General features: G+C 42.0%; 1 protein-coding gene across 2 annotated transcripts; it reads right to left on the reverse strand.

Moving 5' to 3' along the window:
- Positions 1 to 244: 244 nt before the first annotated feature.
- On the reverse strand, positions 245 to 15458 carry GSTA4 (glutathione S-transferase alpha 4). 2 transcript variants are annotated; one of them, XM_045498533.1, is made up of 7 exons: positions 15329 to 15458; positions 14218 to 14326; positions 9691 to 9742; positions 8200 to 8332; positions 7185 to 7326; positions 4428 to 4559; positions 245 to 861 (listed from the first exon to the last, which is right to left on the reverse strand). In XM_045498533.1, the coding sequence occupies exons 2-7, from the start codon at positions 14302 to 14304 to the stop codon at positions 739 to 741; spliced, it is 669 nt and encodes a 222-aa protein (XP_045354489.1). In that variant the 5' UTR covers positions 14305 to 14326; positions 15329 to 15458; the 3' UTR covers positions 245 to 738. The 2 variants fall into 2 exon arrangements, with proteins under 2 accessions (XP_045354489.1, XP_045354490.1); XM_045498534.1 differs by lacking the exon at positions 15329 to 15458 and adding an exon at positions 14569 to 14708.
- Positions 15459 to 16455: the final 997 nt, after the last annotated feature.

A 16455-nucleotide genomic window follows, 5' to 3' on the forward strand; every position in this document is an offset into this window, starting at 1 on the left:
TAAAAAAAAAAAATTCTGGGGGCGCCTGGGTGGCGCAGTCGGTTAAGCGTCCGACTTCAGCCAGGTCACGATCTCGCGGTCCGTGAGTTCGAGCCCCACGTCAGGCTCTGGGCTGATGGCTCAGAGCCTGGAGCCTGTTTCCGATTCTGTGTCTCCCTCTCTCTCTGCCCCTCCCCTGTTCATGCTCTCTCTCTGTCCCAAAAATAAATAAACGTTGAAAAAAAAAAAATTCTGGCAACAGGGCGATGATTTATAAATTCTTTATTTTGGCTAATACTGACTGCCTTCATTACTACCACAGACTTATTATAGCAGAGAGGAATTATTCACTAGATATTCTGTTGTTATCAAACACTAAACATTAGGAAAAGATTGGAGGGCATTTAGAATGGGATAAGGAAAGGAGAAAAGAAGCTCAGAGGAGAACATGAGGTCCTGCTCATCCTTGGTATTCAGGAAATGAGTAACCACATCAGATCTAACTTAAATGTCAGCCTCTTCAAAAAGGTTTTCAGAAAAAGGTCACTTAACAATTATTCACTGGACAAAAAAAAAAAAAAAAAAAAAAAAAATCAATGATTCTAAAAGAGATCTTGACATGAAAGACCCAACTGAAGAACAATCATACATAGCACCATGACAGAGCTGGGATCGCAATGTCCCAGCATCAGTGAAGATGCTATTGTGGAGACAGCAATCTCTAGGGACTAGCTCGCACTCACAGATGGGTGTGATGTCTTAGGGCATAAAGATGTTGTAGACGGTTCTCACGTAGATGTCATCTGGAGGAGGCTTCTTCTTGCTGCCAGGTTCAAGGAATTTCTTAATTGTAGGGATATTACTGATTTTCACTGTGAACTCCTGAAAAAGGAAAACACAACAATTCAAGGTTAACAGCAAAGGTAATAAGTTACTGTGAAAATACAGTTGTGCAAAATGGCCCATGAAAGTTTTTGCAATACATATTTGTTACAGGAACCCAAGCAGAAGTGTTGGTGTGACTATTTACAATCTCTGCCCACAATGGCTGGGATCTATCCAGGCTTTATTCATACAAACTCACAGCTCAGACCAAAATGTGAATTCTTTTCACACATAGAAAAATAAAAAAGATACTTAGATTAGGATTATAATGCTTGCTTAAAGAGAAAAAAGGAAGGAAAAATCAGTACCTTAAATATACTATTCTACTCAGAGAAAATGCATGAGTCATTTGAATAAAAGTATTTAAAAAAGTCATCATATGGCACAACTGAAATTCAGCTTCCTTGGACTTGTTTTACTCCTATTAGCAAATGGATCCTCTTTATGGCTATGAATGGGAGACGGACAGTAGCATTTTTTACGGCCTGGGGTTCAGACCCCCAGATACCAGATATTTACGGAAATCATATTTTCCATTCATACAGTCAAATCTTACCAATTCTCAGTAATTGAGAAGAAAGTCTATTCGATCTAATAAAAATTTTGAACCATATGAAGAAGTGTATATCTATCATATATAATTATTCTAATAAAATTTTTCAAAGAGGTCATTTATTCAAAAAGTTACTATTTATTAAAAGTCAATAATATACAAAGCATAGCCTTAAGCATGCACACAGAGATACAGAAACATACATACATATTTCACTATTAACAAAAGCTAATAATTATGTCAATTAAATCTATGTAAATGACAATTTTCTCTTTTTATTACTTATTTTAACTCTTTATATCATCTAATTTCAAATACTATACTAACATTTGGAAACTTGTTCTATGGGATTTATCATTTAAAGATTTACCTGAGATTCATATTTGTCACATATAATAAAACTTTTGTGACATCTGACTTTTATGCCCTTTAATCAATGCAGGAATGATCCTCATTTCAACTTAGATCTGGTGTTAGATTCTACAGTCCTTTAATACCAAGGGGTCCCTGGGTGACTCGGTCAGTTAAGTGTCTGACTTTAGCTCAGGTCTGGAGCCTGCTTCAGATTCTGTGTCTCCCTTTCTCTCTGTCCCTCCCCTGCTCATGCTTGGTCCCTCTCTCTCTCTCAAAAAATAAAATAAACATAAAAAAAAGTGTTTTAATATTGATGCCCAATCTCATCAGAGATTCAAATTGTATTTAGGTGCAGCTGCTATGGAAAACAGTAAGGAGGTTCCTCAAAAAATTAAAAATAAAAATACCATACAATCCAGTAATTCCACTACTGAGTATTTATGCAAAGAAAATGAAAACACTAATTTGAAAAGATATATGCACCCCTGTGCTTATTGTGCTATTATTTATAATAGCCAGATTATGGAAACAACCTAAGTGTCCACCCATAGATGAATGGATAAGGAAGATGTGGATATATAAGACATGTATTTATATATACAATGGAACACTACTTGGCCATACAAAAGAATGAAATTCTGCCATTTGTGACAGCATGGATGGATCTAGAAGGTATTATGCCCAGTGAAATAAGTCAGAAAAAGACAAGTATCATAGGATTTTTCTTATATGTGGGATCTAAAAAACGAAACAAGCAACAGAAACAGACACATAGAGAACAAACTGACAGTTGCCAGAAGGAAGGTGGTGGGGTGGGGGCGGGATAGACAAAACAGATGGAGTGGGAGATAAAGGCTTCTAGTTATGGAATTAATAAATCATGGGAATGAAAGGTACAACACAGACAACATAGTCTATGACACTGTAATAACATTGTATGGGGACAAATGGTAGCTACACTTGTCATGAGCATAGCATGATGTGTGGAGCTGCTGGGTCACGGTGTTGAAACTAACATGGTAGTGTGTGTTAACTATCCTTCAATATGGAAAAAAAACACCTTGACCCACATTTCAAAAAATTACATTTATACAGATGTACCTGGGGTTTAAAAATAAGTCGTTAGTGTCATGGATGGAAAATGCCAACAGGTCCCTGAGTTATTTCAGGGACCTACTGGTATGAAAGTCAGGTGAAAGAATGTTCACCCCTGTGTCTACAAGAGGAAATGAACAGGCAGCTAAACAATATAATGGCTACTGCCTTGTTGAAGACTTCCATTCTTCTTTTCCAGGTGTATGTATTTAACTAGTGGTTGTTGTCCTGATAAGTATATCAAAGTGTATTTGCTAGGCTTGGAAAAATTATTATCATTTTTTAAGAAGCATTGGAGATTTTGGAGATCTAGTGTATTTCTCTTGACTTTTGGTAACTTAGTCAAATACGTGCCCATTTGGGTATATAAGGGTTGGCAACCTTTTCCTATAAAGGACCAGTTAGTAAATATTTTTGGTTTTGCAAGCCATATGGTCTCTATCAGAACTACTGAACTCTTGTGGTAGCACAAAAGCAGCTGTAAACAATGTGTGCATGAATGAGCCATGGCTTTGTGAAATTCAAACTTTATATAATTTCATGTGTCATGAAATATTATTCTTCTGATGTTTTTTTTCAACCACTTAAATATGTAAAAATTGGGGTATCTGGCTGGTTCAGTTGGAAGAGAGTGTGACTCTTGATCTTGGGGTCATGAGTTCAAGCCCCATGTTGGGTGTAGAGACTTCTTAAAAATAAATAAAACTTAAAAAAAAAAAAAATGTAAAAACCATTCTTAGCTCAGGGACCATACACAAACAGGTGGCAGGGTTGATTTGACCCGGAGGCTGCAGTTTGCCAAACCCCCATATAGAGGAAACCCACTGGACCTGGAGATAAAAATCTAAGGTCCTAGACAGAACTGAGGCTCACTAACTAGGCCATCTTGGCTGCTGACTTCTTGACCTTGGGTCTCTATTTCCTCGTATCTACACCAAAGGTTCTGGATGAGATTAGTTGTTTAAAGCCCTTTTCTGCTTTGAAGTTCCATGACCAGTCTTACCAGAATAATACTGAGGAATAAGTGGAGACACACACAAGTCTCTCCTTGGATTTTCCAAGAAGGGGAATGTATGGTGGGAACGCTCTGGAGTAATATTCAGCGAGCCTCTTACTTGTTTTCAGAACTCAGGCTGGGACATTTCTAATTCAAGAGCACCTATTTCTGAAAATCGGGAGCCACATCCTGACAAGGAGACTGTTTTTGGTGTTGACCCTGAAGCCCTCCTGTCAGTATATATACAGCATGGACAGATGAGGAACGCCTCATCCCTGAGATTACCCCTAAGGCAAGTTTGTTAGCAAATTGTGTATGCGATTTTTTTTCAAGAGCATAGTTATGGGACAAAACTTAGGTAAAACTGCTTTCACAGATACGTTATCTTTCAGCTCGTAAGATCTGGGAACCAGAAAAACCATTTCAAGTTTCTACTTTCATTTCATTTTACTAACTAGAATCTAAAAAAGGACACATGCACCCCTAGCCAACCAACTAACAGACATTGAAGGAAGGAAGATCTAAGAGATCTGAACCAATCTTCTAAAACATGGTTTTATTTACCTGGAGGTGAGGAAATGCAGACAGGATATTGGGGATTTTCTCTTCTAGAGCCAAAATGGTTTGGAGTAGAATCACGTCCGCAAGGCTCAGCTGGTTACCAACGAGAAACCTTTGCCCATGATCCCTTAAAACCTGCAGGATATAAATGTTTTGCATGGCTAACAATTCTTTACACAGAGAAACTGACGAAACTATTGAATCAGTGCAGTATCTCTGCATATAAGTAATATCAAGAGGAGGATCCCTATATCAGAGAGAGAGAACACACAAAGGGTGTAGACACAGAAGTACCATTAAATACCTGCTTTATATCAAACACTGAAAAGGGGAAGAAAATCTGAACTCTAGATTTAGCATCCAGTGCTTTAAAAGGACACATCTATTTCATAAATGTATCCTACAGAAATGATTAGAGGTGACAGATGCAGGAGGCTGAGGGATGTCATGTAAGTCAGCAACAGGTCCCCTCCAAGGACTCTAATCTCACTTGCTGACTCCGTATTTCTACAAACATGGGGACCTGCAGTCATCAACTAGACATGACCATAAAAAAAGCAGGTTTCCGAGGTGCCTGGATAGATTAGTCCCTTACGTGTCCGACTTTGGCTCAGGTTATGATCTCACAGTTCATGAGTTCGAGCCCCACGTCAGGCTCTGTGTTGACAGCTCAGAGCCTAGAGCCTGCTCCGGATTCTGTTTCTCCCTCTCTCTTTCTCTGCCCCTTCCCTGCTCACAACCTGTCTCTGTCTCTCAAAAATAAACATTGAAAAAAAAAATTTTTTTTTTAATTTTTTTTTTTTAATTTTTTTTTTTAATGTTTATGTATTTTTGAGACAGAGAGAGACAGAGCATGAGCAGGGGAGGAGCAGAGAGAGAGGGAGACACAGAATCTGAAACAGGCTCCAGGCTCTGAGCTGTCAGCACAGAGCCCGACGCGGGGCTCGAACTCATGGACTGTGAGATCATGACCTGAGCCGAAGTCAGATGCTTAACCAACCAAGCCACCCAGGTGCCCCCAAAAATTTTTTTAATAAAGCAGGCTTCCTGTCACAACTTCCAAGACAGAGAAAACTAAAAGCACAAGGGCTGATCTTGACTCCCGTTGTGAGGGCAACATGTCGCTTCAGAGATTCATAGGGATAGATGAGGAGGAGGAGGAAGCAGGGAACAGCGGTAAAAAAGGGAGGGATTGGGGCGCCTAGGTGGCTAAGTTGGTTGGGCGACCGACTTCGGCTCAGGTCATGATCTCCAGGTTTGTGAGTTCGAGCCCCGTGTCAGGCTTGGTGCTGACAGCTCGGAGCCTACTTCAGATTCTGTGACTCCCCCTCTCTCTACCTCTCCCCTGCTCACACTCTGTGTCTCTCTGTCTCTCAGTAATAAATAAAAGTTAAAAAAAAAAAAAGAAAAGAAAAGAAAGAGAAGGGGGGATCTCCTGTGTAGTGAACTCTTGGATGCCCATAAGTGAGTATGAATGCATGCAAGGTGTGTTTTGCGGGGGGGGGGGGGGGGGGGGGGGGGGTTGGGGGGGGTGTCAGACAGGGGCTCTACATACAACTCCCAATCAAGTATAGCTACTGGAGCCAGAGTGGGAGAGCACAATGAATCCAGAATTGCAGTCAGAGGCCAGGGTTCCCAATCCCGGCTCCCCACATTAGGCATGTTGTTCAGTCTCTCTGTGATTCCGTTCCATTATGTGTAAAAAACAATAAAAATTAAAAAAAAATAAAGCTAAAAATTTTTAGCTTATGTATGTATTAGGAGCTGACTCAGTCTGGGCCATAGGAATTTAAGAACCAGCAGGGACCTCTCACCAAGGCACCTCTTCCTCCCTTGTCACACCACATTTCTACATTATCATATTTTACATTTGCAAAGTGCCTGTGGGTGAGAGACCATGAAACCAAGTGACCGAAAAACCCAGAGAATACCTCTCCTTCTTAAATCTAATTCTACAAAGATGGCCAGAGATTTGCCAATTCCGTACGTTTACACTGTCTTCTTTTTTTAACAGAAACATTTAAATTTTTTTTTTTAATGTTTTTATTTATTTTTGAGACAGAGAGAGACAGAGCATGAACGGGGGAGGGTCAGAGAGAGAGGGAGACACAGAATCGGAAACAGGCTCCAGGCTCTGAGCCATCAGCCCAGAGCCCGACGCGGGGCTCGAACTCACGGACCGCGAGATCGTGACCTGGCTGAAGTCGGACGCTTAACCGACTGCGCCACCCAGGCGCCCCTTAACAGAAACATTTAAAACAATTGCTCTTAGTTGAGAAAAACAGGAGTCTGAAGCCCAGGAAAGCAGATATATTAACAAGATGAGGAAAATAACAAAACAGGAAGCAAAGAGAGCAAAGGGGAGAAAAATAAAACAATGGTCTTCTCATCATACCAAACTATCAGGTAGGATGTTGGTATACAATGGCCCTTCCCCAAATATTCATGGGATGAAAGAAGGTAGGAATTAGGCAGTTTCTGCTTTTCTGCATCTTACACAGGGTGGGCACCCGGTGAACAATAATGCGCACATGTGGTGAACCCATGTTTTTTCCAGACTTCCGAGTAACATGGTCCAAGTAGAGCCTGAGGGGCTTCAAGACACCCTGGCTTTGCTCTGACAGCTACTGTCAGCTCTCGGGAATCCCCGAGGTTAGTCCAGCAGGCTCCCCTTTCCACTGCCCAGAGCAGAGCGGGGCGTCAGTGACAGCTCCGTTGTAGTCTGGTCATGCTGTGTTCGTGAGTTGCTCTGCCACCTACCTTTTCAAACACAGGAAAGTATCTAATTATAGCCTTCTGGGCCATGTTAACCACTTCCTTTTGTTGATCATCTGGTTTTAGGAAAGGATGCATGATAATCAGTTCCAGCAGATCTAGCGTCCCCTCCACATACATGTCAATCCTTAAAATAACAACAAAAAAAAAGTTACCTCAGTTTTCCCTTCTGTGAACTCATCAGCTTCCACAACTAAGAATTCAGAGTGCTTTTCTCTTAAGGCTCTGGCAACGTAAGGACCCAGGAGCATTTACCTATACCTGGCTCAAGAGCAAAGATGCAAAGCCAATTTTAGCTGTAATTCAAAAAAATCTGTCACAGATCAGAAAGCAAATAGCCATGACATCCCCCTCTCCAGGGACCCTAATTGTCTATCCTTACTCCAGAACCCACGCTTGGTGTGGGTGGAATTTCACATTTATAAAAACAGTGGCTATCATTTATGGAATGCTTGGTATGTACTAGGCATGGTGCTAAACACTCCACCCAATATTTCATTGACTCTATTATCTATATTAATTGACTTTCATTATCAGGCATATGATATTAATATATTGTACAGGATACTCGGCAGGACTGTGGAACTCAGCATTTTGCCTTGGATCGCGCATCTTAGTAGGTACAACGATCAGGCTTTGAATTCAAAAATATAATCCAAATTATAATCAAGGTACAGTATTCCTGACCTTGAATGTCATAGCAGCCTCCTGTTCTTAATACTCTGTGATATTAAATTTGCAAGAAAGGTAAAAAGCAATATCAAAGCATTTAAACATGTTGAAACCTGAAACAATCACACCCCAAATAGAGGATCTAGTATCTGAACTCAATTCTTCTCTATTGTTTTGCCCAGACTCTCTGTGCTGATTTTCCAACTGGTTTTTGTTCCCGGTTTACTCTAATGATACAAGACATAAAGGAGACGGGGGTGCTGTAGAGACTGCTAATCGGCTGAGGTCTCTAAGTGACAATCGAGAACACTTGAGAGGGCCACAGTACAGGGTTCTCTCCTGGAGATCCTTGCCAAACAGGTGGTGCTTCTCTGCTATGTAGTGAAGGATGCTGCGGGTCTGCACCAACTTCATCCCGTCAATTTCAACCATTGGCACTTGCTGGAACAGCAGGTGGTTACCTGAGAATGGAAGCCCAGAGTTAAAACTGATCTCTTCCCTGTCCCCCAACCCCTGAACATGCCCTACTGAATGAAAAGGGACGGTGGGGCCAGAGCCTTGGGAACAGTGGAAAGCTCCCTGATGACAGATGACATCAACTTCATGCAGGGTAGCAGACTGAACTGCCAAAGAAGCCTGAAAACAAGCCCTGTTCAAAACCTTCCCTTTTCATGTTCACACGAGCAAAAGTGCCCAACAGTCATGACAAGGTGCGGGAGAGAATGTGGGGAAGGTATTTCTTCAGAGCTGCACTGGCCAACCCAGTCAGTAGTCAGTAGCTGCATGTGTCTAGTTAAACCTACACTTAAATTAATCAAAATTTGGACAAATTTAGAATTCGATTCCTTAAGCATGCTAGACACATTGCAAGTGCTCAGTAGGCACGTATGGCTAGCGGCTATGACACCAGACTGGGAACAGAACATTTCCATCACTGTAGAATGTTCTATCGATTGCACTGCTTTAAACAATCTGATCATAAAACCTACGTCACCGACTGAGACTCATGTGTACTCACCGGGCTTTCTGTTCCACAGCCACAGACCACGTACTACCAAGTCTGCTGTCATGGATCAAAAACCAACCACTTGCTTTTTTCAACAAAACTGTGTCAAACACTTTCCACATACTAAGCCCTGGGGAGAGATGCAAATGTAGGATACAGCCTAGCCCTCAAGGGGCTCACAGATTGGGGGTACATGAGTGTCTGGGAAAAATGATTACTCAACACATGCCTAGTGACATGAGGCCAGTGTCACATAGGAAGAGTGACATTACAGTTGGTCCCTCTCGAGGCAGCCTTCAGTTGGGTCTAGAGACCCTGCTGATGGCTGGGAGGGAGGCTACTTACAGAGTCACTAGGTATTCCTTATGGAGCCTGGGCATAGAGGGAGTGGGGCTGATCAGGAGTTAAAGGTGGGGGGACTTTCATTGAATTCATTTCTGTTTAGTATTCACTGCAAATATGCAGCCCAGTTTAAATGAGGACTTCTGTTTGCATACTCAAGCAGGCACTGATGGCTCAGATAATTTGGAGCTAGGTGGGGAAGATGAAGAGGGAAGGTATGAAGGAGAGGAAAAAAAGCGGGAAAAGAGGGGGGCAGAGAGAGGAGAAAGGGATGGAGAAAGGCTGTTCACCTGATGGTTCACTCCCTTTAGCTCTCAGAGAAGAGCAATTTCAGCTATTTCCCCCCCCCCCCCTGGTGTTAGGATACTGTTGAGAGTTCAGTGTAAGCAGCATCTTTGACCTTCCACATAAATATCGGTTCTTAAAAGAAAAATCAGCATTACCAAACAATTGTTTCACTTCCATACTCACCATCCTGCAACTTCTGTAACTGTTCTTTTGTTTCTAAGAATTCTTCATCAAACTAAATTAAAAAAAAAAAAAAGATATCCCCCATGAAGGCACATATCGTTACAGGATCAGTACTGAAAATACCAAGTTAAACTGTCTCAGAAGCAGAAGGAGCACACTTAGCACCCACATCTTGGTTTCCCTGTATCACTAAAAGAAACATGGACTCCTGGGAGAAAAGGTTGATGCTAATACATCAGAAAGCAAGGAAGAGCTCAAAGACCAATGAATATGGCAAAGGCAAAGGCAGGCAGGACCCTACCTGAAGGGGAGTCCTTAGCCAAATTAGGGACAATTCAAGCATCAGACGGGTAATGTCACTTAAGGATCATCACACACTCTAATAAAAAAAATCCCTGTGTCCTTAAGTGATGATATTCAACAAAGCAGAAGGAAAAGCTTTTTTTCTTTTTTTTTTTTTTTTACAGAAGAATTAGTGCTAATGATACAATTAGAAAATCACCAATTTGTAACCTACAATGTAACAACTGATTCTGAAAAGGATCAAAATGGATGCTGAAATCACTGCCTTACGGGGAACAGAATATTCAAACAACCTTAAAGTATCAGCCCACAAGTTAATTATGACAAAGGAAAAAAGCATCTTTGTGGTGGAAAGATTTGGAGATCACATCATCTATCTAACCAAGTGGTCAAACTTAGCTCCCCATTGGGGTACACTGAGACAGTGTGTGCTTCCTGCCGTGACAGTGAGAAGGGCACAATAACACTGTAAAAAATACTGCCAGATCTAACTGCAAGGTGAAAAGCAGGCAAATCCAGGACGCGGGGGATTCTGTAACAAAAATGGCTGAGACTCTTTCAAACCTACAGAAAACTTGTTTCCTTTTGTTTTGCTTGTGTTTAAGTTTCTCCTGAGCGTGCAACATCTGAGAACAGGCTCGAGGGATCCGCCTCTGCCATTCCCACTCTGCAGTCTTTACCACTTACCTGGCTCTCCTTTCCTAGACTAACTTTCACTTCCCAACTGAAAGTGTGAGCTCCATTCTCCAAGGACAAATCTTTATTTAAGAGATTGGACTTTAGCTAGGTAGCCCTCCTCTGATAATTCTTCTAGATGGAATTTGGTTACCAAGTTGTGTGGGAGTTCACGAGTCAGTTTCTCCTTTATACATTTCTTTGCGGTTTCCCTCCACACTGGCTGGAAGGTGGGTTCGGGACCTGCTGGGCTAATTCCTCTACCTCACCTGCCTGCCCACTGCGACTGGTCTAGGGGAGGTGGGTTATGTGACCCACTTTCTTTTTTGTAGAACTTACTTAGGGTTGGTTTTCTACTGCTGTCACCAAGAATCTTGACTCATACATAGGAGAGTAGGAGGCATGAGGTAGAATGAGGATTGGAAAGAGAGAAGATTTGGGAAAAGATTATATTAAAGGTACAAATAAGATAACCATTGCAAACCTATTCAATAAGACAGAACTGCAAACTCAGAAGCATGCAGGGAAAAGGTAGGTGACATCAATAAGCCAACCAGGTTCAGGTCACAGGACCAAGAATTTTTTTCACTATCTTCTTAACATAATTAGAAAACATATCCTGAGACAATGGGGGAATAATGGGGACTGTGATGAACTAGAAAGGACCATCTATGGTGGCAGTCCTTCCTTACTTAGTCAGACTTAGTAATTACTTGCCCTCTGAAAATGAGGGTCCAGTATCAATCAGATCTTCAAATTTCTCAAGAGAAGTCAGAAGTCAGAATTTGTATATAAAAGTGACATCTGGGGCGCCTGGGTGGCGCAGTCGGTTAAGCGTCCGACTTCAGCCAGGTCACGATCTCGCAGTGAGTTCGAGCCCCGCGTCGGGCTCTGGGCTGATGGCTCGGAGCCTGGAGCCTGTTTCCGATTCTGTGTCTCCCTCTCTCTGCACCTCCCCCGTTCATGCTCTGTCTCTCTCTGTCCCAAAAATAAATAAACGTTGAAAAAAAAAAAAATTAAAAAAAAAAAAAAGTGATATCAACTCACTTAGAAAACTGTAAAACATTGTATGGTGAGTTATAATGATATGCAAAGAAACCAAAACTAAAACCAACCAAACAACACAAAACCACAAACCCCAAAACCCTCATGTATCATCTTTGGAGGTTACTACGGTAACGCCTAATTATTCTGAAAATCGATTAAGAGACTATATCAAGCATTTACCTTACTCTTCCCATATGAGCTGTGGTTCAAAGTAATTAAATAGTTAAGTGAAAAATTACTCTTCAGAAAAGAAACACAGTTAATAAATTCAGATAAAATGATAGACAGAAATAGAAAAAGCACCATTTTGTTATCCCTAACAATGGTGATGTAAATAGCTGCTAAAACCATTAGTTGAGAAGGTGATGGAGGAAACTTTATGCATGGATCCAGTCTGACGTCACCGGAACGCACTGATCAAGCCGGCGTTGCTGAAAAGGAGACAGTCAAACATCATGCATCCCTTGATGTCATGTAATAAAAATATGCACCCAGTACCCCTGTGATGGAGTCTGGTAGGAAAAAAAAAAAAAAAGATTTAGAGATAGAAAGAAAAAAAGGAGCCTGGATTTGATCATATCTCTGGGTCTAACTAGTTTACAGGAAACATAAAGAATAAAAGAATATGTTGAAATGAGGGTAAGTCAGTCAAATCCAGAATGGGGGAAATTCTACAGGGTAGTTTCTTCCACAAATAAATGGCACTAAAAACAGATGCAGACACTTAGCACTCAGCTGTTGGTTGCTAATACCATTTGCTAATAAAAGGGACCAGGGCTCCTTGGAAGAATACCAATTTCTAAGGCCAGGGCAAGGAAAATACAAGATGAGCCTGAAGCATCTTGTAGTGTCAGAAAGTAAGAAAGAGCTAAAGGGAAAAAAAGAAAAGGGAGGATGAAGTCATGTGCACAGGTGTGATGCAGGAGCCAATGTGAAAGAGCTAATGGCCAAAGTGGGACAATTTGAGCAAGAAAACATTATTGGATTATAACCCAAAGCACCAAATAAATACTAAAGTCCACACTGATAAAAATAAATGATTGAATAGATAAATGGACAAGAAAAAACCCAAATCTCCCTTATGTAAGAATTCTAAACACAGATGCCGCCCCCTCCAGGAGGTAGTTTAATTCCCATCCTTTTAAGCGTGGGCTGAACTTAATGACTCGTTTCCAAAAAATAAAGGGAACAAATCCTTTTACAATGAAGAAACCTGGCAGACACCGTCTTAGCCAAATGACCAAGGTTAACAGCACCAGTGATACACTCATGTTAATATCAGCCCTAATATGATGCAATGAGAAAGGCACTTGTCCTCTGTGCTATTCTTCCCCAAAACCCCAAACCCCAGTCCAATTATGAGAAAACTTCAAACAAACCTAAACTATGGAGAATTCTACAAAACACCTGACCAATACTTTTCAAAACTGTCAAGGTCGTGAAATAAAAGACAGACTGAGAAACTGTCACAGGTTGAGACCAAGGAAACGTAGTGACTAAGCATAATGTGGGATCCTGGAAGAGCAAAGGACATTATTGGCAAAACTAATTAAATTCAAATAGTCTGTAGTTTAGTCATGCACCAACGTTAATTTCTTAGTTTTGACATGATTATGTAAGATGATATCATCAGGAGGGACTGAGTGGCTGTTATGGAACACTGTGCACTGTCTTCGTAACTTCGCTATACATTTAAAATTATTCCCAAGTATAACGTTTATTTTTAAAAAATGCAGAGGAAATTGTTACAGATTTAAAAAATCCTGAAAGAAACCTAAGCAAATGCGATGTGTGGGCATGATATAGATCCAGACTGGAATAAACTTACTATAAAAAGACCTGTTTGAGGTAATCAGACTGTTAAGATATTAGTAAAGAACTGCTAATTTTGTTGGGTGATATTATGGTATTGTATTAAAATCCTTACCTTTTAGAGATAAAAACTACAATACTCCCACAAAACAAATGGAGGAGATGGATGAAACAAGATTAGCACAAAGCAAATGACAATTGAAAATGGGTGAGGGAAATTTATGCCAATGGTTTCCCAACCTTTGTAACCCACTAGAACATTTCCATAAATAAGAAACTAAAAGAATAGAACAAAAAGACAAAACCACTGTGGGCCAAAGCCTACACATATGCAGAGGAAGGCTGCCAGTTAGAAGCCGTTGAAGAGGAAATTTACCTATAGCTTGTATAATTAAGAAAAGTTGTAACTGGCAAATTTCAGGTTCATTCCTCTTCTCCTTAGTAATACTTCTTGGTGGTAGATCAGAAGCCAATGATTAAGTAAAAGTGGAAAGTAAAACAGATTTCCATTAACCACATTCCATTTATAAAGAAAAACCCCTTTTGACTCAACCAAGGAATCTTCTGACTCAACCAAGCATGTCTGTGTTGGGTGGGGGAGAGGGCTAGAACAGGACTCCGCCATTTATGTTTTCCTCAAAAGTCTCAAAGTTGTACGACAAATCTGTGAAGAAACAGCATAGAGGGTACCTCGACTCCAGCAGCAGCTAAAACCCATCTTACGGACTCCATCCGGCCTCTTCCGTTGGGATAGTGGAGCTTGGGCTTTGCTGCCATGATGGCCTTTCAGAAAAGGTTTCTGAAAAAAAACAAATACGCAGCTCCTCGCACACCAGCAGTCTTATTTCTCTTACTTCGAGTCTTCAACCCCGGTGCTCACGGGCTAAATGAATATTCAGGATTTTGGCAAAGGAAGTCGGTTTTGCTTTTTGTTTTCGTTTTTTGTTTTTTTTTTCCCTTTATGACTGCGTTTTCGCTCACTCAATGAAAACATACCACCATTTTCAAATATTAAAAGAAACAACCACTTGGCTTCCATACCATTTCTATTTATGATCTCTTATTCTGGATCTTGGGAAGCTGGGGCCATTTGTTGTAAAGACATCCTAGCCAGCAGTACGGTACTTCACCGATTCAGAACATCATACACTTTGACCTTGAAAATCTTAAATTTCTCAAATTCGGTCTGGTGAGGCAAGGTGCGGAGGGCCGCGGAGAATTAATCATGCACTCTTTGGAACGCTTGCAAGAATTCATGTTTTCACATGCATCGTCATATGTGATTATTACAGCTATTGAGAGATGGGCCGGCCGAGCATTACTATTGTCTGCAAAATGTGCGTCGGTCTTCCAGCCTGCGGTAGCTTCCCCCGGGTCCCGCACTTCCCCCGCCACAGCTGGGAGGTGAGCCTCCGGCCTCGGGAATGCGCCCAGGCCACGGACTCGACCACCCGAGACTAGACTCCTAGTCTACTAGGACTGGGCTACTCCGGTCCCCGCTCAGCCCACGGAAACCCAAAGCTAGCCCACGAGCTAGCCTTCCACGGAAACCAGTGGGTTCGGATTCCGCAGAGCGGGTTAATAAAAATAAGCACGCTGAGCCAAGAATGACTCCAGCCCCAGCCAAGAGGGCCACGTCTGCCCAGAAGGAGGCGGAGGCGCCAAAGGACGGGTGGGAGGGAGATAAGAAGGACTGAATGGGTGCTGGGAGAGAGTTGGGACGCACGGTGGAGGAAGAGGGGGGCCAGGGAGTGGAGGGCGAAGGGGATGGGCGGGTGGGAGCGGCAGAAGGGAGACAGACCTGGAGTCCGCTAGGAGCACCCGGAGCCTCACAAAGCGCTCTGCCAGCTGTCTGCAGCGAGGCGGGACCAGCTGGCCGCGAGCTGGCGCTCCGGTGGGCGAGGCTGGGAAGTCTCACCAATAGAGACGGCAGTGTTTAGCATGCTCCACCCATATGCAAGGCATTCTGGGTAATATGAAAATAGTCCAAATTCGAGCCAGTTAGCGCCAATTTTAGCGTTTTGAGGAATTAAGTAGACTTTAATGTGTTAGTTAGATTAGGACTTTAGTTAAAAAATCCTTTTAGAGGCCCGGTACCATTAGAGTGACTCGGCCTATGCGTAAAGTTAAAAATCGCTTTGGGTTTATATAGCTCGTGCGCGCCCCTAGCGTTCGGATGTGAGGGCGATCTGGCTGCGACATCTGTCACCCCATTGATCGCCAGGGTTGATTCGGCTGATCTGGCTGGCTAGGCGGGTGTCCCCTTCCTCCCTCACCGCTCCATGTGCGTCCCTCCCGAAGCTGCGCGCTCGGTCGAAGAGGACGACCTTCCCCGATAGAGGAGGACCGTTCTTCGGTCAAGGGTATACGAGTAGCTGCGCTCCCCTGCTAGAACCTCCAAACAAGCTCTCAAGGTCCATTTGTAGGAGAACGTAGGGTAGTCAAGCTTCCAAGACTCCAGACACATCCAAATGAGGCGCTGCACGTGGCAGTCTGCCTTTCTTTTGAGACGACAACCCCTACCAAATATTTTAATAAATAGCAACTACAAACTTTTAATAAGGGCAACGTCTTGTAAATTCATATAATAGGTATAGCTAATATTTGAAAGCTTTTAAAATAAGCAAAGTACCCTACTGGAGAACAAAAGGCATTACATAAACATACTATTATTAAACAGAACTTAAATTCTCTCATTTCATTTTGTGTATATATACTAAATACATATATGTGGTTTTCCCCCCTTTCTTTCTTGACCCCAACTATCATCTCGAGCTTTACCATTCATTTCAGAAACTCTAAGTCACAGGCTACACAGAGCACCTTCCTGGATGGGAGGAAGGAGAACATTGGGGTAGATGTGTCACTGTGGCTAAAAAAGTGATTTGGCTGGTAAATAAGTTAAAACTAAAACAACATAGTAAAGTC

This window comes from Leopardus geoffroyi, chromosome B2, assembly GCF_018350155.1.
Source record: "Leopardus geoffroyi isolate Oge1 chromosome B2, O.geoffroyi_Oge1_pat1.0, whole genome shotgun sequence".
Lineage (NCBI taxonomy): Eukaryota > Metazoa > Chordata > Mammalia > Carnivora > Felidae > Leopardus > Leopardus geoffroyi.

Bases quoted from the DNA above. Each gene is read 5' to 3' on its own strand.
- GSTA4 (XM_045498533.1), bottom strand. From the start codon at position 14,304: ATGGCAGCAAAGCCCAAGCTCCACTATCCCAACGGAAGAGGCCGGATG. The intron at 4,560-7,184 runs GTAGGTGGCAGA...TATATCCTGCAG, and splicing joins ACTTTCCTGTGTTTGAAAAG to GTTTTAAGGGATCATGGGCA. The intron at 862-4,427 runs GTAAATAAAACC...TTCCTTTTTCAG, and splicing joins CTGCATTTCCTCACCTCCAG to GAGTTCACAGTGAAAATCAG.